Genomic DNA, 21,023 nt, shown 5'->3' on the forward strand with positions numbered 1-21,023 from the left:
TTGTAAGTCATATCTGATTGACTTAGAGGATCCGCAATTATTTAGGTTATTACTTTGTGATTCCAAGTTCTTATTTGAGTTTTTCCAGACTCTAGGACCTAATAATTTGGATCCAACCTATGAATAAACGCAGCCAATGAAAATATTCTATTTAGACCCTTTCATAGAACCTGAACCGCAATTAGCGATAGTTTTCAGGAAACTAGGTAAGGGCATGCTTTTCTTGTCCATTTTCTTGGTTCACTGCAGTTTCCTATGGTCAGCTCTTTTTGGTTTTGAAGACCCACAGTTATTTCGACTGTTACTTTATGGTTCGAGTTGACCAATCCTTTTCTAAGTCTGGCTGAAGACTTTAAACTTAGCACTTCTTGGGAGGTAACCCAATCTCATGCAACATGGTAATATCTTTCCTTAACTCTTTTTCTTCAAGTGGTAACAGTTTCTCCTTGTTCATGCTTTTAATTTTATCTTTAGAACATTGAGGACAATGTTAGATTTAAGTTTAGGGGTGGGGAAGAAACTTTTTGTTAGTTTTAAGTTGCAATAAATAAACTCCAGAGCCTAGAAATTTACGCCTATTAAGGATAGCACTAACCAATCTAAGTGGATGGAAACATTTTTGTTTTAGGAGCTGAGGAACCAATCTGACTAGATGGAAACATCTATAGAGTCTATTCATAAAAGCACAGAGCTCAGGTGTTAGAAATAACATGATAGTTTCGCCATATCTCGTCGAGTTCTTTTCACTTTCTATTTTTAGTTTTCTTTTATTTCAAGTGATTTGGTGGGGCACACGATTCAAGTTGTTACCTTTGCTAGAATCAAATAGAGTGACTGAGTTACCTTTTCAAAAAAAAATAAATAAATAAATTTAGACCGGACCAGTTAGACCAATCGGAATAAGTATTAACACTTGGATAGAAATATGCGTGTGTTCTCCCTGTTTCCGTCGCCTATGAAAGCGTGGAATGCAGGACCCGTGGGAACTATCGTGTAATCTGCTGACAAGAAGCATGCGCTTGGATCAAAAAGATCTATTCATGCCGTTAAGTTAAAAAAAAAAAAAAAGGGTTATTGTTCTGTGTGGTCAACTGCTGGTTCCCTTGTATTTTCCAGTTTGTTGATATAGATTTAAGTTATTGATCACTGGTTCCCTTGTATATGCCAGTGTGTTAATATTAGTCAGACTGGTATCTCATTCATTTAGGTTAGGTTCATCTTGGCAGAGGCCTTCAGACAGATATGGGAAACACCATTCACTTTTTAACCATCTACATTTTTCTTTTTCCATCTTCTTAATCTTTTCATGTGATTAGTCTGACTCCGAGTATGATGTCCATTGTGAAACTATCTTAGTAGAGCTCTGTCACTTATATGAATTTTAGTATGCTTGAGTGCAAACTCGTGTACAACAATTGGAATTTCGCATCAGGGTTCTTCCTCTTAGAGTCAATAATTGTATGCCAACCAAGGAGGTTCTTTAGTGCTTTCCAAGGTTCTGCGTAGATAGCTAGGGTCTGGAGTATTGGTTTTTGTGGGTACACCTCTGATAAACCCACCCGAGATTAACTCGGTCACTTTTCAAGAATAAATTTTGCTCGAGGACTAGCAAATAATAAGTTTGGGGGTATTTGATAGACAAATTTTTGTGTCTAATTTGATCTCAATACTATATATTGTTGGCACTCGATTTTGTACTAATTTTGTTATTTTATGTGTTTGTAGGTATTTTTTGGAAATAAATAATTTTGGAAAAACGGCTCGAAAAATTATGCGGAGCATCCCCGATGGAAATTTGTTATTCGGACTCTCATTTTGGTTAAGGGGCAACCCAATTACTAAGGGGCCCTCAGTTGGGCATTTGCTATTTACACTCTACAGACGGTTAGGGGGACACCCTTCTTCACGATTTGAAAATTCAAAATGACGGGAAAGTTCATGCAGTTCACGGAAGAAATTTGGGTTCAATCTTGTGTGGGCTTTGAGCGAGATTCAATCACTGGATTTTGTTTTGATTGACCTGCTTGGGATAAACAGGGATTGTATGGTTCATGGATTCGATCCAGTTGGGCTAGAACATCGAGTCTTGGTTAAACAGGGAAGAGAGATTAGCACGGGATATTGGATGATACGTAACTGCTGATAGACACATTTTTGTTTCTAATTTGTCCTCAATGTCTGTATTGTAGGAACTCTATTTTTGTACTAATATTGTGTTTTTATGTTTGTTTAGGTGTTTTTGGAGAAAATACACTTGTATGGAAAGAGTTGCTCAAAAAGTGATGATTTACACCCGAGGATAAAGTATTAAAGGCACCCCAGAAATGCACCGGAAACGTCCCAGAAATGTCCTAGAGGAACCCAAAAAAATTACGATTTCCATCCAAGAATTACTATTTCAACCCAAATTGCTAAAGGGACACCCGTACAGGATTAGGGGGAGGTCATCTTCTTTATTTGAAAAATCAAAATTGGCGGGAAAAGCTTCCTTTCAACTGGCAGAATTTTCGATCCAATTTTGAAGGTGTTTTAGGGTGATTAAATGGCTGAAACTTGGTGAGATTGTTCCTAGGATATATATAAACCTATTGCAAGCGTTCTGGTCGATCGAATTTGGCTAGAATCGGCTAAACAAGTCATCATCAGAGAACATGGCAGTCACGGGTTTGAGAGGATTTTTGAGGGATTCGGACGTGTTATGATGATGCATGGAGGACTCTAACACACTTTTGGACCGTTTAGAAGACAATTAAGGTGATTTTTCAGCTGCAGACGCGAGATCAAAGTCCAAACAGGGGATAGAAATATTTTTGGAAACAGAGAGAGAATATCGAGTTCTCTGTTGGGTTTGTGGAAGATACTCGAGTAAAGAGGGAATATATGGTACCTATATCGAATCCTAGAAGATTGAAAAAACGAAATATCTGCCATTAATGCGTGAACAGAGGCCACAGGGAAAGAAACATCGAATATGGCTGTGAAGAATATTGGAAGATATTCGGGATTAAATCAAGGATATTTTGAAGGTTGTTGGGTATAAAAGGACCCCTTGGGTTTAGTAGAGAGGCTGTCGAGAGTTGGGAGGAGAGAAGGAACGCTGCAGAATCGAGAACCATGATTTCTCTCTGCTGCTGCTGCTGCCATTGATGAAGATGAAGAACACGAAGAACAGACAGCCAAAGACCGTCGTTCCTCAACAGTGTCTAAGACGCACGCCCCAGGGTCGTAGTTCGTCGTACAACAGCAGTTACAATTTATCGTTCTTCTTGTAACAGCTGAACAGCGCCTTTGCACAGTTATTTCTGTTGCGATTTTTCTGTTCAATTGTTTTACACATTTTCATCATTTGTAAACCACTTTTTGAGCAATAAATAATTATTTTGACAGCATTTTTACTATGATGAGCTAAAACCCAACACTGGGACGACGGAGGAGGCCAAACTTCATACTTGGGGTAATTTCATTTAATTCTTTTTTATGGCTTTTGCATTAATTTAAAATTGAAATATGATTTGAATTAATTGGTTGTTATTTAATTTGATGATGTATGCTTGGCTTAGGTGTTTTGATACATCATGCTTAGGACTTACAACCAATGTTTTGAGAATCAATCTTGGCAATAAATTAGAGTCGATATATTTAATATATTTTTTGAGCTATTATTGATAAAAGAATTATTATTTGAACCTTAAGAAATGAAATTGTCGGAATCCTAGTCCCAGTACCTCTCGCCCATTGTGACAAATATTGTGTATATCTTTTTATTTTTAAATCTTTACAAGTCCGAGCAACGAACTTTTACTACGACTTTCAAAATTTCAACAAAAATGGCGCCGCCGACGCGGACTTGTATATAGATTCATTTTTTTTATTAGGTTTATTATTTCTTTTAGAATTGTTTGTTCCTTTTTACGTTTCTTTTTGTCTTTATTTTGCAGGTTCAAAGTGAAAACTACGGACTTGGAGAGGAAAAATCTTAAAGCGAAAAGCGAAAAGAGAAGAAAAAAAGGACAATTTTAGGATTTAATTTTTAATTTGTAATTTTTTTAGAGTGTGTGAGGAAAACTGTAATTTTTTTTTTATTTTTTTTTTTATTTTGGACTTTGGACTTTAAACAATTGGACTTTATTTTTTTAACCCTACGGAAGGGTATTATTAAAAAAAATAAAATAAAAAAATTATATAAACTGTGTGCAGGGAAGGACGACGATTACTATATCGTCTAGGCCCCTCGGGTTCGCACACGGCATAGGAGTCGTGGCCCGAGTCGACGACAACGGTTCATCGCCCGTCTGGTACGGGAGGTAAGTCCAATCGAAACACCCGCGAATCTCCTGCAAGCGGGTTACTGTCTGCCTTAAGGTGATAATTGTTTGAGGACGAACCGGACTGTCTTTATTTTCCTAGTAAAGGGCAAGGCCTGGCTTAAACAAGATAAGGGTTCGGATTTCATCACCATTCCCTTCTTGCCCGCCTTAGGAAAACGAAACCTAACGCGAACCCAAGCTTAAAATTTGGAATAGAACGAGACCGATAGGGTAACGAGCTTAATAGGAAACTCGTTCGAAAAATATTGGTTGCTCTTTAAGCACACTCCAAATTTCATGATGGTTTCTGTGAGTTGTATGCGTGACTGCGCCGCCTTGTGATAGCGGTGAGGCCTTGGGTATCAAAGCTCCACTGAGCTTCCCTCGCCTCAATTCAACTTACTTTGACTCGGATTGATTCCAGAGGGGTTTGCTCAAATTGCAACGAATTCCCTTTCGAAAGATAGAAGCTGGTCTAGAAACAATCTAAGTGGAGCCATCATGCTTTTTGTTTGCTAGAAATCTTTAGGTTTGTTTTGGTGGAGTCGAGTCGGCCTTGTTTGTGGTTGTGTAGAATTCCCTTGCAATTAAGAATGTCGAGCTGGTATGATAGAAGCCAATACAATGAATATCGACCTGAATTTGAATATGGACATCATCCTTTTTATGTCCATGTTGGGAATAGTGGTTGGTAACGCCATCCTTTGGAAGGATATGGGTCATACCCTGGTGAGCCCAATTACTATCCACACATGCATCAGTCTTACGAGCAAGAAGATTATAGTACTAGTTCTTCGTCTCTAGAGGAGACAATCAAACTATTGAAAACTAGTCCCTATTATGATCCTTCTGAACCTGTTCTTCCTCTAGAAGAGTCTCTCAAACAATTAACTGAGAATACAAATAGGTTTGTGTTAGAAATGAATAAACAAAATGCACCCATGAGTGAACCTTTTATACACAATACCATAAGGAAGTCTTGTGAGTCGATTCAAAAGCTTTTATTAGAGGCCCAGGACAGAACTGCTCAAGATAGTCTTAATTTCCAATATAGTGTTTCCAATAGTACCCTTGAAAATGAGGATAGTTATTTGCCTAATTTAGAGGACGAGGTTAGAATTGGTAACACTACTTGTTTTGATAAGGTTCGATCTTTTTCATGTTATTATAGTGATGATTATGATGAGGATAGTATTGATGAAGAACATGAAATATGTAGGCATAGTGATCAGGAATTTGTTACTCCGATTGAGCTTTATAATGATAGTGTTGTTTCTAATAAAAATCCAAATAATTTTAATAATTATTCACCTATTCAAAAGGACGAGGATTTAACTAGAGATACCATCGTTTTAGACGATGTAGTTCATGATCCTTTAGCCTGCAGTATGTTGGATAATCCATTAGTTGATGTGCCTATTAGTGAATCGGAGGAGGTAACTATGATTAAAACCTTAGTTTATGAGCCTTTCTCTGATAATCCTTTATATGATTGTGATGATGGTTTAGAGGAAAGAGTTTACCCTGAGAATACTGTTTTAGAATCTAGCGATTTAGAAACACTAGTCTTAGAAGATGATAAACTCGTAGAAATGAGTGAGGATGAACCCAACTTAGAAGAATCTATTGACCATTTACAGGAATCTGATGACCTAGAAATTAGGGAAGTTGTGACTAATCTTTCTAGAGACACAGAAAACTCTAAGTTTGGGGGTGATTATCATTATCCGTGTGTTTTAACTCTTAGTAAGTACCCTCCTGTAGGACTTGACATTTGTGCCTCAACCATCTTACAAGATTATCTTCATACACGTTTTTCCGAACCTAATGATGTCCATAAAGAAGCTCAGTTGTTAGAAACCCATCCTCTGGTTGGTGTGGTTAACCCAGGCTATGATACCAAGATTGACTTTGTTTTCCCACCAAAAACTTTTCAACCAATTGTGGGAACTTTTGATTTTAAGATGTGTCGGTTATTAAGTTTTGAGACTAAACCTAATCACTTTAGGATATTAGGGTCGACACATTTTCTTCAGGAAGACCACCTCTTTCATTGTGATCAGCTGTGTGAGTCAAATCTGATTGACTTAGAGGATCCCAGTTATTCAGGTTGTTGTTATGTGCTTATAAGTTCTTAGTTGAGTTTTTCCATACTCTAATACCTGAACCGGATCTTAGCTTTGAGGAAATCCAACCGATGAAAACCTGTTATCTAGACCCAGTTATAGAACCTGAACCTGAGCCACAACTAGATGTAGTTGTCTTAAACAAGGGTATGTTCGGCATCTTTTTGGTCTGTTGCAGTTTCCTCTTCTTGTGGGTAATACTTTTTGATCCAGATGACCCACAGTTATTCCGACTACTTCTATATGATTCTATGAGATGACTAATTCCTTCCGATGTCTGGCTGAAGACTTTAAACTTAACACTTCTTGGGAGGTAACCCAATCTCATGCAACCCGGTAATATCCTTCCTTCACTCTTTTGCTTCAAATAGTAACTGTCTCTCCTTGTTCATGCTTTTAATTTCATCTTTAGAACATTGAGGACAATGTTAATTTTAAGTTTGGGGGTATGGGAGAAACTTTTTTAGTTGCAATAAATAAACTCCAGAGCCTAGAAATTTACGCCTATTAAGGATAGCACTAACCAATCTAAGTGGATGGAAACATTTTTGTTTTAGGAGTTGAGGAACCAATCTGACTAGATGGAAACATCTATAGAGTCTATTCATAAAAGCACAGAGCTCAGGTGTTAGAAATAACATGATAGTTTCGCCATATCTCGTCGAGTCCTTTTCACTTTCTATTTTTAGTTTTCTTTTATTTCAAGTGATTTGGTGGGGCACACGATTCAAGTTGTTACCTTTTCTAGGGTGAAATAGAGTGACTGAGTTACCTTTTCAAAAAAAAAAAAATTAGACCAGACCAGTAGACCAATCGGAATAAATACTAACACTTGGATAGCAATATGTGTGTGTTCTCCCTGTTTCCGTCGCCTAAGCAAGCGTGGAATACAGGACCCGTGGGAACTATCGTGTAATATGCTGACAAGAAGCATGCGCTTGGATCAAAAATATCTATTCATGCCGTTAAAAAAAAATGGTTATTGTTCTGTGTAGTCAACTGCTGGTTCCCTTGTATTTGCCAGTTTATTGATCTAGATTTAAGTTATTGACCACTGGTTCCCTTGTATATGCCAGTTGTGTTGATATTAGTCAGACCGGTATCTCAGTCCATTAGGATAGGTTCATTCTGGCAGTGGCCTTCAGACAGATATGGGAAACATCGTTCACATTTCAACCATCTACTTTTTTCTTTTTCCATCTTCTTAATCTTTTCATGTGATTAGTCTGACTCCGAGTATGATGTCCATCGTGAAACTATCTTAGTAGAGCTCTGTCACTTATATGAATTTTAGTATGCTTGAGTGAAAACTCGTGTACAGTAATTGGAATTTCGCATCAGGGTACTTCCTTCTATAATTAATAAGTATGCCACCCAAGGAGGTTCTTTAGTGCTTTCCAAGATTTTGCGTAGATAGTTAGGGTCTGGAGTATTGGTTTTTGTGGGTACACCTCTGATAAACCCACCCGAGATTAACTCGGTCACTTTTCAAGAATAAATTTGCTCGAGGACTAGCAAATAATAAGTTTGGGGGTATTTGATAGACACATTTTTGTTTCTAATTTGTCCTCAATGTCTGTATTGTTGGAACTCTATTTTTGTACTAATATTGTGTTTTTATGTTTGTTTAGGTGTTTTTGGAGAAAATACCCTTGTATGGAAAGAGTTGCTCAAAAAGTGATGATTTACACCCGAGGATAAAGTATTAAAGGCACCCCAGAAATGCACCGGAAACGTCCCAGAAATGTCCCGGAGGAACCCAGAAAAATTACTATTTCCACCGAAGAATTACTATTTCAGCCCAAATTGCTAAAGGGACACCCGTACAGGATTAGGGGGAGGTCATCTTCTTTATTTGAAAAATCAAAATTGGCGGGAAAAGCTTCCTTTCAACTGGCAGAATTTTCGATCCAATTTTGAAGGTGTTTTAGGGTGATTAAATGGCTGAAACTTGGTGAGATTGTGCCTAGGATATATATAAACCTATTGCAAGCGTTCTGGTCGATCGAATTTGGCTAGAATCGGCTAAACAAGTCATCATCAGAGAACATGGCAGTCACGGGTTTGAGAGGATTTTTGAGGGATTCGGACGTGTTATGATGATGCATGGAGGACTCTAGCACACTTTTGGACCGTTTAGAAGACAATTAAGGTGATTTTTCAGCTGCAGACGCGAGATCAAAGTCCAAACAGGGGATAACAATATTTTTGGAAACAGAGAGAGAATATCGAGTTCTTTGTTGGGTTTGTGGAAGATACTCGAGTAAAGAGGGAATATATGGTACCTATATCGAATCCTAGAAGATTGAAAAAACGAAATATCTGCCATTAATGCGTGAACAGAGTCCACAGGGAAAGAAACATCGAATATGGCTGTGAAGAATATTGGAAGATATTCGGGATTAAATCAAGGATATTTTGAAGGTTGGTGGGTATAAAAGGACCCCTTGGGTTTAGTAGAGAGGCTGTCGAGAGTTGGGAGGAGAGAAGGAACGCTGCAGAATCGAGAACCATGATTTCTCTGCTGCTGCTGCTGCTGCCATTGATGAAGATGAAGAACACGAAGAACAGACAGCCAAAGACCGTCGTTCTTCAACAGTGTCTAAGACGCACGCCCGAGGGTCGTAGTTCGTCGTACAACAGCAGTTACAATTTATCGTTCTTCTTGTAACAGCTGAACAGCGCCTTTGCCACAGTTATTTCTGTTGCGATTTTTCTGTTCAATTGTTTTACACATTTTCATCATTTGTAAACCACTTTTTGAGCAATAAATAATTATTTTGAGAGCATTTTTACTATGATGAGCTAAAACCGAACACTGGGACGACGGAGGAGGCCAAACTTCATACTTGGGGTAATTTCATTTAGTTCTTTTTTATGGCTTTTGCATTAATTTAAAATTGAAATATGATTTGAATTAATTGGTTGTTATTTAATTTGATGATGTATGCTTGGCTTAGGTGTTTTGATACATCATGCTTAGGACTTACAACCAATGTTTTGAGAATCAATCTTGGCAATAAATTAGAGTCGATATATTTAATATATTTTTTTGAGCTATTATTGATAAAAGAATTATTATTTGAACCTTAAGAAATGAAATTGGCGGAATCCTAGTCCCAGTACCTCTCGCCCATTGTGACAAATATTGTGTATATCTTTTTATTTTTAAATCTTTACAAGTCCGAGCAACGAACTTTTACTACCACTTTCAAAATTTCAACAACTGCATGGGAGAATATTTTCTTATTTATTCAACAAGATTCGACCAATCAAGCCAGGATAAACAAGGAAATCCATCTCAGAACAAACGTGTGAGAAGAGAACAGGAAAGTAGCTAACAGAAGACGCGTGAAAGGTGAACAGGGAAAGAAAATATTCCCGTGAAAATAAAAATCATTAAGGGAGAATTATTTGCATTTAACTCGGATTATCTCGGTGCTTTTGAGTATAAATATGTCTATGGGGTTGAATAGAATGGTTGTCGAGAGTTGGGAGGAGAGGAGAGAAGGCTGCAGAGGGAGAATCACCATTTTTCTCTGCTGCTGCTGCTGCCATTGATGAAGAGGAAGAACACGAAGAACAGACGGCCAAAGACCGTCGTTCCCCAACAGTGACAATGACCGGTCTCTGTGGGTCGTAGTCAGCTACGCAGACAACAGCAGCACTCTTTTATCGTTCTTTGTAACGGTGTTCTGTAACGCTTATAAGCGTTGCGGTTTACCGATTTTCACCCTTTTCTCCATTTTCTCTTCATTGTAAACACCAATTGAGCTTAATAAAATATTTTGAGAGGTATTTCACTATGATGAGCTAAACCCAAGCACTGGGACGACGGAGAAAGCCTTAATTCATCCATGTGGTAATTTAATTAATTCTTTTATTTACTTTTTGCACTAATTTTAATTGAATTAATATTTTAAATTAATTACTTGTGATTTTATTTGATGGAGTATGCTTGGTCCAAGGGATTTTTGATGCGCCATGCTCATAAAATACAACTAATATTTTATAAAATCTATCTTGGCAATAAACTAGAGTTAATATTTGTTTTGTTTTTGAACTATAATTGTTAGAATTAATTTCTGAACCACTTGAAAATGAAAAAACGGCCGTATCTTTAGTCCCAGTACTCTTGCCCATATTGTTAATATTTTTTTGTATATATTTTTATTTTTAAATCTTTACAAGTCCGAGCAACGAACTTTTACTACCACTTTCAAAACTACAACATGATAGTAGTTGTATTAGCTAGAGTCCATTCTCCTTTAACCTTAGGTTTCTACCGAGACCCTGTAGGTTAACGACTTGAAGACTTTATTGGAATTGTGAAGCCAGACCGATACTACTTTTCTTGTAGTTGTGTGATCTGATCTTGTTGTTTCTATCGTACTAAGTACAATCGTAAAATTGGATTGAGATTGATTTCTCCAATAGGCAAGATATAAAAGTAGTCACAAACATCTTCGTATTATCGTTTGTGATTCCAAAATATCTTCTTTTGTTAGTCGATTAAGATTATTGTGAGGTGATTAATAATACTGAGCTGTTCTTCGGGAATATAATTATGGTTTATCAATTGGTTCATGTTCACCTTGATTTATCAAAATACAGAACAAAAACTCGTAGGTATTTATGTGGGAGACAGATTTATCTATTAACGTACACTTTTCTGTGTGATACAGATTTTTTTATTAAAGTCTCCGACTTTGGATCGTAGCAACTCTTAGTTGTGGGTGAGATCAGCTAAGGGAATCAAGTGCGTAGTATCCTGCTGGGATCAGAGATGTAAGGAGAGCAACTGTACCTCGGATCAGTGTGAGATTGATTGGGTGTTCAACTACAGTCTAGACCGAAGTTAGTTTGTAGTAGGCTAGTGTCTGTAGCGGCTTAATACAGTGTGCGTTCAATCTGGACTAGGTCCCGAGGTTTTTCTACATTTACGGTTTCCTCGTTAACAAAATTTACGGTGTCTGTGTTATTTCTTTTACGCATTATATTTGTTTATATAATTAAAATATCACAGATTGTGCGTTGAATCGATCAATTGGGAAATCCAACATTTGGTTATTGATTGAAATTGATTGATCCTTGAACATTGGTATTTGGTACCGTTCAAGTGATTTCTCTTGTATTCAATTAGACTCGTGGATTTCTATTTGCTTGAGTAAGTATTGAATCGAGAAATGGAGATGTAACTCTTTGATATACTTTTATTAAGATTGAGTCTGACTGTCTAGTTGATTCTCTTAAAAGTATATTGGAGTTAGTCCATACAGATTTCTAATCGAAATATTAGGTGTGATTGTTAGACCCCCGCTTTTTCAACAAGAATCTTTAGACTGTTTGTAGATCTAAAGACGTCTTGTGATAATCCATTGTTAACAGACTCCTTATGTGCGTGATTGATCACAAGAGATTCAAGTTGTTGTGTGCAGGTTTTTATTGAAGATCTAAGAAGATTTGAAGACAAAGAAGATATTGAACATTTCTGATTTGGGGTTAATAATCTTTGGTGTGCACAATACTTGTTTCGGTATAGAGGATACAACTATAATCGGTTTATCCTTGTGATATATTGGATTGGTTAGTTGTGTAGATCGGCATCAATACAATTATTTGTGATTAAAAGTATTGATTGCAAAATCTCAACAATTACTTCGGTAGTTGAGAATAAGATAGATCTTAGAACCTGACGAAGGAGTTTATACGAGATAAACAGAAGAGCCTTTGTCGAACTCATATCACTTGGTTGAAGAGAGTTCCTACCAAACAGATTTGTTGTTCCTTTACTGTTTGGAATACGAACCAAAGGAATTGTTTCAAGTACGTGACTTATTCATAAGTTGGAGGCATGGGAATACAGACGTAACTAGGTGAACTATAGGTTTAGTTGCTTGGTCTCAACTATATGAAATTGGTTTATTTTGTATAGCAGATTAATCCCGAGAGTATTCAATTTTGGACAAGGTCCCGGGGTTTTTCTGCATTTGTGGTTTCCTCGTTAACTCTTGCTGTGTCATTTACTTTTATTTTCCACAATTACAATTGTCTTTATTATAATTTAAAGTAAATTACATAGACTTTAATTCCTATTTACTTGATAAGTAATCCTATTGTGTTTGGTTAAGTCCGAACCTTTTTATCAAGTAAACATACTTCGTTGTTGATTATCTCGATATCGTATCCAAAGACGATCACACGAAGTGTGAGACGATTAGTTGTATTGTCTCGACTCAGTCCATAGACAATCACTTTCGGAGAAAGGACTTATAGGTAGGAATTTTTTTAGCTTGAAGTATATTTGGGTATCCTCGGCTTTTCAGTATTCAAAACTGGACTAGGTCTCGGGGGTTTTCTGCATTTGCGGGTTCCTCATTAACAAAATCTTGTTTTTCCATTTACTTTGTTTTTTTTGAATTATAATTTTTATTGTAATTAAGTAAATTACACACGTAGGTTAACTCCATAACACGTAGTTTAATACCGTACCAATTATCAAGTGAACGCTCCGTTGCCGCATCGCTTCGATCTTGTATCCATAGTCAATCACACAAGTGATCTTGTTGTTTTATTATCTCGATCTCGTATCCATAGACGATCGCACAAAGTGTGTATCCAAGTTGTGGTAGTATTGTCTCGACTCTGTCCATAGACGATCACACGTGGTAAATGACTTATAAGTTGATAAATAAAAAATTATGGTGTATTTGGGTACCCTCGTATTTTCAATTGGTATCAGAGCAGGCAAACATGAAAAGATTTAACAATTTCTGTTTGGTGCGATCCAACCTATAAGATTTGAATCAATAACTGATTCAGTTAACGTATTGGCAAGATTTGATAACTTCAAAGTCTCTCGGTTGAAGACTGATTTGAAGAAAACAATACTCTTGTTCCTAAGTTTCTTAGGAATACGGATTTTGTCTATGTATGTCTCAGATAATATTTTAAATTAATATTTATTTGGTCGCACTACCAATAATTCGTGAAACGATTAATATTTGCTCGGACTAGGAATATTGGTTAAACTATCAATATTTAGTTATTCAAGTGAGCAATACTTGCTAACACGAGCGATATTTGCTCAAATTAGCAATATCGATTCAACTATCAATATTCAGTAATTCATCAAATGAGCAATATTCGCTCAAACGAGCAATATTTTCCCAGATTATCAATATTCATTATGTTTATTCAACTATCAACATTCATTCGAGAATTATATATATGTCTCAACAGACATGCTCAATCCATAAATCATAGAGTATTCGTCAATCATGCTCGACTCAACAATATTAAGACTCATCGTCTAATCAAGTCAATAACTGACTAATTAAATAAATGTCTGCCTTGCAGACTCCACAATCATGAGACATCAATCATGTCACATGGGGGGATATTTACTAGGGTTCCGGTCTGGCGGTCTACGACACGTGTGTTCACCCACGATGAGAAATGTGAGTAAGTCGTGAAAGCAGTTAGATGAGTTAGCAAAGTAATGGGTGGGCAATCAACCAAGTCTCCGCACGACGTGGAACTGGTTTAACCACGATTTCCCACTCTTTCACTCCAGCAACTGTCACACTTCATGAGATCAATGTGTCTACTATTCTTGCAATATAAATGAGTCTCTGAATCCATGATTGAAACAACAAGAACGCTCGTCCAACAAAGAATTCTCATCTGCACAATAATTCTCGTCTGAGCAATCTCTCAACAGAGCAAATTCAATCAATCATAACTTATCTTATTTTTCACGAAGAATACACAACATGTACACAATCCTTGCACACACTTCTCATTTTCCCTCCTACAGATCTACCCATCCTCTCTTGTTACCGAATTGACTCTGGAACAACCATTGTCTTGGTTTAGGCCGGAGTCCTACAGATTGATCTCTCGAACTCAAAGCCTCCCGTGCAGTGCATATTTTGCAAAAGGTTAAAGTAATTTTCTCGGTCGAGGAGTGTCCTCCGCACGGTCCTCTCTTTACTTTCTTATAAAACCATCAGACCGTTTTGTCCCATCAGTAGTCCTTGCATCCACAAAAGGAGGAATGCATTGAGAGCTCAATTTTAGAAAGTTCGACTACCCGTTTATCACAACCAAAATTTTTTCTTTTTTATACGAGCCAGCATAAATGAAACAATTATTAGTGATAGAGGTCTAGTTAGAGAACCTAATACCAATAATGTTACCAAAGGACTTTTGCCCAAACAACATAGCTGAGATCTTGTCTGAACTTCCTGAGAGCCTTTGTCGATCACTTTTGAGGATATCAATCTCATTTTATTTCACAAACAAGGTTTCAATGAACTTCTCATTAAATCTTTCAAACTCGAGAATTTTCACTTTAAGAGATGATTCGAGTTTCTCCACATTTCTCTTCAAACATAGGTTTTCTCGATGAATTTATTCACTTTTATTCAAGAATCTAGAATCTCCTTTTCTGACTCTGAATCAGAAGGTGAATCAGAATAAACAGATATTTCTCCATAAGGGAAGGAATATTCTATCTGATGTTTAGAAGTAAGATCATCAGAGTTATCAAGTGAAACGATGAGAGCATTATTTCTTTGAAAAAGGTCTTCGTCTTGAATAATTGAATCATCTTGAACCTTGGATCGCGAGTGTCTCTTACCAGTCTGTTTGTACTTTCTAAGGACCTTTTTGACTTGTTGTGGGATCATAAATATATTTTATTCATCGTGATCAGCACAATACTCGTCAGACCAAGAAAAGTTTTCCTTCGAAGATGTCATACTTGTATTGGTTGCGACTTTAAGTGAAGGAAATCTATCTTTAGCCACACTATACTCGCGATCAAAGATCTTTAACTTTCTAACGAGACTGTTTCTGGAATGAGTTTCAAGGTTATTCCCTTCCATGATGGCATGTTTCTTAGACCCGTATCTTGGTGGTAAGGATCAGAGAATTTTCATCATAATGACCTTCTGGGGAATGGTCTTCCCTAATGCAAAACATGCATTAACAATTCCAGAAACTTTTTGATTAAACTCATCAAATGAATCTTCATCAAACATACGAAGATTTTCCCATTCATAGTTTAGGTTTTGAAGCCTAACTTACTTTTCTGAGGTATCTCTTTCAAATACGGTTATAAGTTATCCCAAACACCTTTAGATGTAGTACCCGAAGTTACATGGTGCTGAAGATCTGGACTTATGGCGTGTATAATAGCATTTAACCCGTCAGAATTATGTTTTGCAACGCTAATCTCGGTCACTATATCATCCCAATGGCTTTGCAAAAATGTTTCCGTCTCTAACAGCTGTTGGCGAAATGTATTCCATTACTACAAGTTTCCATGTCTCAAAGTCCCGTCTTGTAAAAAATAATGCATATAAATTTTCCATAATAGTTGGATTTCGCTATAGCGAAGCGAAATCTCTTACCATAGTGCTTAGACTTATAAAAAAATTCAATCGGCAAAAATATAAGAGAATGCTTTCCATCCTATAAATGTTTCTCACACATTTGTGATGCAGTAAAATTCAAATCAAATTTGAAGTCGTTTTAAAACGAAGATATAGTAAATAGAAAGAAATAAATAAGATAAGATTTTTTGTTGTTGTTTTTTCTTTTGGTTTTTTGGCCAAAATATAAATTCCTCGTTCTAAGTTCTTTTATTTTGCCGTTATCGTTTTTTTTTTCTCTAATATGGATTTGAAATGAAATAAAAGAGAATACCTCCTATCCTAAAATTGTTGCTTGCACAATTATGATGCAGTAAAATTCAAATCAAATTTGAAATCGTTTAAAACAAACAAAAATATATAGTAAATAAAAAGAAACAAAGAAAAGAAGATTTTTCTTATTGTTTTTCTTCTCTTTTTTCTTTTGTTTTTTAGGCGAAGTATAAATTCTTCGTTCTAATTTTTTAGCCCTAATTATGGATTTGAAATCAAATAGAAGAGAATACATTGTATCCTGAAATTGTCGTTCACGCATTTATGATGCAGTAAAATTCAAATCCATTTTGAAATCGTTTTAAGAAAAAATAGTAAGTAGAAAGGAAAAAAAGAAGAGAAGAAAGTTTTTTGGTTTTTTATCCGAAATATAAACTTCTCGTTTGAGATTCTTTTATTTCGCCGTTAACGTTTTTCTTTTCTAGGAATGAGGTTAGAGGTGAATTAGGAATGAGGTTATGGATGCTGCATTCAACAATGGAAAATGTGTAATGGCCGCAATAGCAGTATACTCATATGGAAACCACATGGTAGTGGTGCACTATTCTTCGATACTTTCTCTTTAATAGTAGCTAAAGCAAAAGCTTACGAATTCGAAATTCAATTGGCAAAAAGACTGCAACTTTCAAACATTATTGTGGAAATGTTGGATATTTTCAACAAACCCTTGAATTATAGGCATTTAGGTTAGAAATTTTCTGTTCTAGGGTTTCTATTATCAATTAGAAAAACTGAACAGAAATCTCGTTTCACCAATAGACGCATTGAAGGAAGAGACGCGCCTGTTCACTCTGAAAAGATGCCTGTAGAGATGAAAAGTCATCTCCAATGGGTGTGATTTCCTCTTTAAATAGGAGACTTGTTTTCCATTCAAGATAACATCTCAACTCTCTCTGTTTTCTTTCTTACAAGCATCATCAGAAACAAAACCAGTGTGTTCTTGGTTGGATCAAGGTCGTACAAGATTTGAATCCAATACTGTTGTGGGGCTTCAAGTATCCTGACGGCAATATTCATTGACCTGTTTGTACTCGCCAATTCAATTGGGAAAGGGTCGAATAATTGTCGAAAAGAATCTTTTATTAGATCCTTGAACCCTAATACAACATTCTTTTCTTCACCCTGTTCTAATGTCAATTTTCCAACAGTTTTCGACAATTAACATCGACATGGAGGGTGAATCTTCAATAGCTGCTGCGCAATCACTGCAAGTTATGAATCATACTTTTAATAGGTTAGAACGATTTGAAGGAGAGGGTTTTACTCGCTGGAAAGAAACTCTCAAATTCAATCTTATGTTTCTGAAACTTTAGTACATTCTGGAAGATGGGTTAGAGGCCATTCCTGCTGCTACTGAAAATGACGATGAGGAATTGAAGAGAAGATGATTTCATGTGCCGAGGTCATATTTTGAATGCTTTGGGGTTGAACGTTTACAATGCTCATCGTACTTATGGAACTGCGAAGGACCTATGGACTGCACTGGAGAACAAATACAAGATTTCTGAGGCCAGTAACAAGAAGTTCCTGATTTGCAACTTTATGGATTGGAAAATGGTTGACAGTAAGTCTATCATTGACCAGATCAGTGATCTTTTGCTTATTGTTAATCATCTTAAAGATGCTGGTATTGATCTTGTAAGTTCATTCATTGTTGGGGTTATTATTTCTCGTCTCCCCCCTTCATGGAATAGTTACAAGAAGGAACTGAAGCATGCTGAAACTGACTATGACTTAGAAGGCTTGCAGTGTCATCTTCGCATTGAAGAAGATGCTCGTAAGCGTGAGACTAAGGATAGTCAGCAAACTGAAAATCATTCTAAGATTAATAATGTGCAAGAATCGGAAACTTCAAATTCTTTGAAAGTTCAGAATGATTCTCAGTTTAAGAAGCAATATCCAAACAAGAATGGTAAGAAGAAGGGCCCTTGTTACTTCTCTAAGAAACCCGACCATATTGCTCGTGACTGTCGTCAAAAGAAGAAACAAATGAATAAGGAAGCAAATATGGTCGATGATTCTAAACTTGTCATTGTTGTGCAAGAGGCCAATACTGTTGCAGATCATGGAAGTGGATGGTGGTACGATACTGGTGCAACCATTCATATCTGTAAATACCGAAATCTTTACAAGACATATGAGCATGTTGTCGGAGAAGATGTGATTTATGCAAATCGTCTTCCTAGTAAAGTACATGGCAAAGGCACTGTTGAACTCAAGTTTACTTCTAGAAAGATTGTTACCCTTACCAATGTATTACATGTCCCATACATATGTAAAAACCTTGTTTCTAGAGTCCTTGTTAACAAGGCAGGTTTCGAGGTTAAGTTTGGATCTGATAAGTTTGTACTGTCCAAAAACGTAAAGTTTGTTGGACAAGGATATCCTTGTAACGGAATGGTTAAACTTAATTTAATGAATAATGGTTCTGCTTATATTGTTGACTCTATTGATTTATGGCATGCTAGATTAGGACATGTGAATTATGGTTCTCTTAGAAATATGAAAAAATTAGGATTAATTTCCAATTGCAATTTTGATAATGTTTCTAGGTGTGAAATATGTGTGCAAGCAAAGATAACTAGGATATCCTTTAAGTCTGTTGTAAAAATTCTTCCTTACTTGAATTAATGCATAGTGATATTGGTGATTTGAAAAGTCATGTTACTCATGGTGGACACAAATATTATGTCATTTTTATTGAGAATAGTACTATATATTCCTATACTTACTTGATGAAATCTAAGGATGAAGTCGTTGATAAATTTAGAATTTACAAAGCCGAAGTAAAAACACAATTAGAACAGAAAATTAAAGTGTTACGTTCTGATCGTGGTGGTGAATATTATCCTACTGAATTTACTGTATTTTGTCAAGAGCATGGTTTAATACATGAATTTACTGCACCATATACACCTCAACAAAATGGTATTGCTGAAAGAAATAATAGGACTTTGATTGACATGGTTAATGCTATACTTATTAGTTCTGGTTTGCTAAATTCTTTGTGGGGTGAAGCCATGTTATCTGCATGCTATATTTTGAATAGAGTACCTTTGAAAAAGAAGAAAGTTTCCCCTTATGAACTGTGGCTTAAGAGAAAACCTAATTTGAAAAGACTTAAAGCATGGGGTTGCCTAGCGTATGTTAGAAAGCCTGATCCTAAAGGACCAAAGCTAGGAAATAGGGCCTATAAATGTGTTTTTGTTGGATACTCTCTTAATAGTATTACCTACAGATGTTTAATCCTTGATACTTTTGAGATTATAGAATCTGTGAAAGTGGAATTTTTTGAAAGCATGACAAGGACAAGTTCTCAGACACTACCCACTGAAAACCCATTGTTACTAAGTCTAGAACCAATTGAGACTGATAACAATGATGAACCTTCCTGCTCTACATAAAACAATGATATTTCAGTTCCTACTGAAGATATTGAACTTAGAAAAAGTAAGAGAGGAAGAATAGAGAAAAATCCTGAACCAGAATTCAAATACTATCTTGTAGAGGGTGATAAGAATGAAATTCTTAGCACTACCATGTATAATATGCATGATGAAGGTGATCCTAAAACCTATGCTGAGGCAATAAGCTCCAGAGATGCTAATTTCTGGAAAGAAGCTATCAATGATGAAAAGCATTCCCATTTGACAAATGGAACTTGAATATACTGTGATTTACCTCCTGGTGCTAAGGCAATATGATGTAAATGGATATTCAAGAGAAATTTGAATGTTGATGGTACCATTAATAAATTTAAGGCCAGATTGGTTGCTAAGGGTTACAAACAACAACATGGTATTGATTACTTTGATACATATGCACCTGTTGTATGAATCACATCTATTCGTTGCTTGATTGCACTAGCTTCTATTCATAACCTAGTTGTACATCAAATGGATGTCAAAACCGTTTTTCTAAATGGTGATTTAGAAGAAGAGATATATATGGCACAACCTGAAGGTTTCATATTGCCAGGACAAGAGAGGAAAGTGTGTAAACTAGTGAAATCTCTTTATGGCTTGAAGCAAGCTCTCATGCAATGACATGAGAAGTTCGACAAAGTAGCTTTGTCATATGGTTTTGTTGCGAATGATGCCGATAAATGTATCTATAGCAAACAAGATAAATCTGAGTGGGTGATTCTCTGTTTGTATGTTGATGGCATGCTTATTTTTGGGTCTGACTTGTCTATTGTGGAACAAACTAAGAAATTCCTTAGTTCAAACTTTGACATGAAAGATCGAGGGGAGGCTGATGTGATATTAGGAATTAAAATCCTAAGAAAGGAAGATGAGTTGGTCTTAACCCAATCTCATTACATTGAGAAATTTCTCAAGAAATATGGTCATTTTGATGACAAACCAGCACCTAGCCCTCTAGATACTAGTGTGAAGTTAATGAAGAACATTGATAGAGTTCATAAACAACTTGAGTATTCCAGTGTTGTTGGCAGTCTTATGTATGTTATGCATTGCACAAGACCGGACATATCCCAAGCAGTGGGAGTGCTATGTCGTTTCTCAAGTAACCCTAGAATTGAACGTTGGAAAGCAATTTCAAGAGTGTTGGTTTACTTGAAGGGAACCATAAATTACGGTTTACACTTCCATAGATATCCCGCTGTATTAAAAGGATACAGTGATGCGAACTGGAACAATGTAGAATCCAAATCCAAATCTACCAGTGGATGGATATTTATATTGGGAGGTGCTGCTGTGTCTTGGAGTTCCAAGAAGCATACCTGAATTTCTGATTCAACAATGTTGTCAGAATTGATTGCACTTACAGATGCATGTAAGGAGGCAGAATGGCTTAGAAATTTACTAGTAGAAATCCCATTATGGATGAAGCCAACTCCTTCTGTTATGATTAAC

General features: G+C 36.3%; 1 protein-coding gene across 1 annotated transcript; it reads left to right on the forward strand.

The window, feature by feature from the left end:
• Positions 1–17,538: 17,538 nt before the first annotated feature.
• On the forward strand, positions 17,539–19,811 carry LOC113291307. Its single transcript, XM_026540856.1, has 3 exons — positions 17,539–18,512; positions 18,785–19,458; positions 19,567–19,811. Exons 1-3 carry the CDS (start codon positions 17,539–17,541, stop codon positions 19,809–19,811), a joined length of 1,893 nt encoding a protein of 630 aa, XP_026396641.1.
• Positions 19,812–21,023: the final 1,212 nt, after the last annotated feature.

The sequence above is a fragment of the Papaver somniferum genome, chromosome 6 (assembly GCF_003573695.1).
Source record: "Papaver somniferum cultivar HN1 chromosome 6, ASM357369v1, whole genome shotgun sequence".
Taxonomy (NCBI): Eukaryota; Viridiplantae; Streptophyta; class Magnoliopsida; order Ranunculales; family Papaveraceae; genus Papaver; species Papaver somniferum.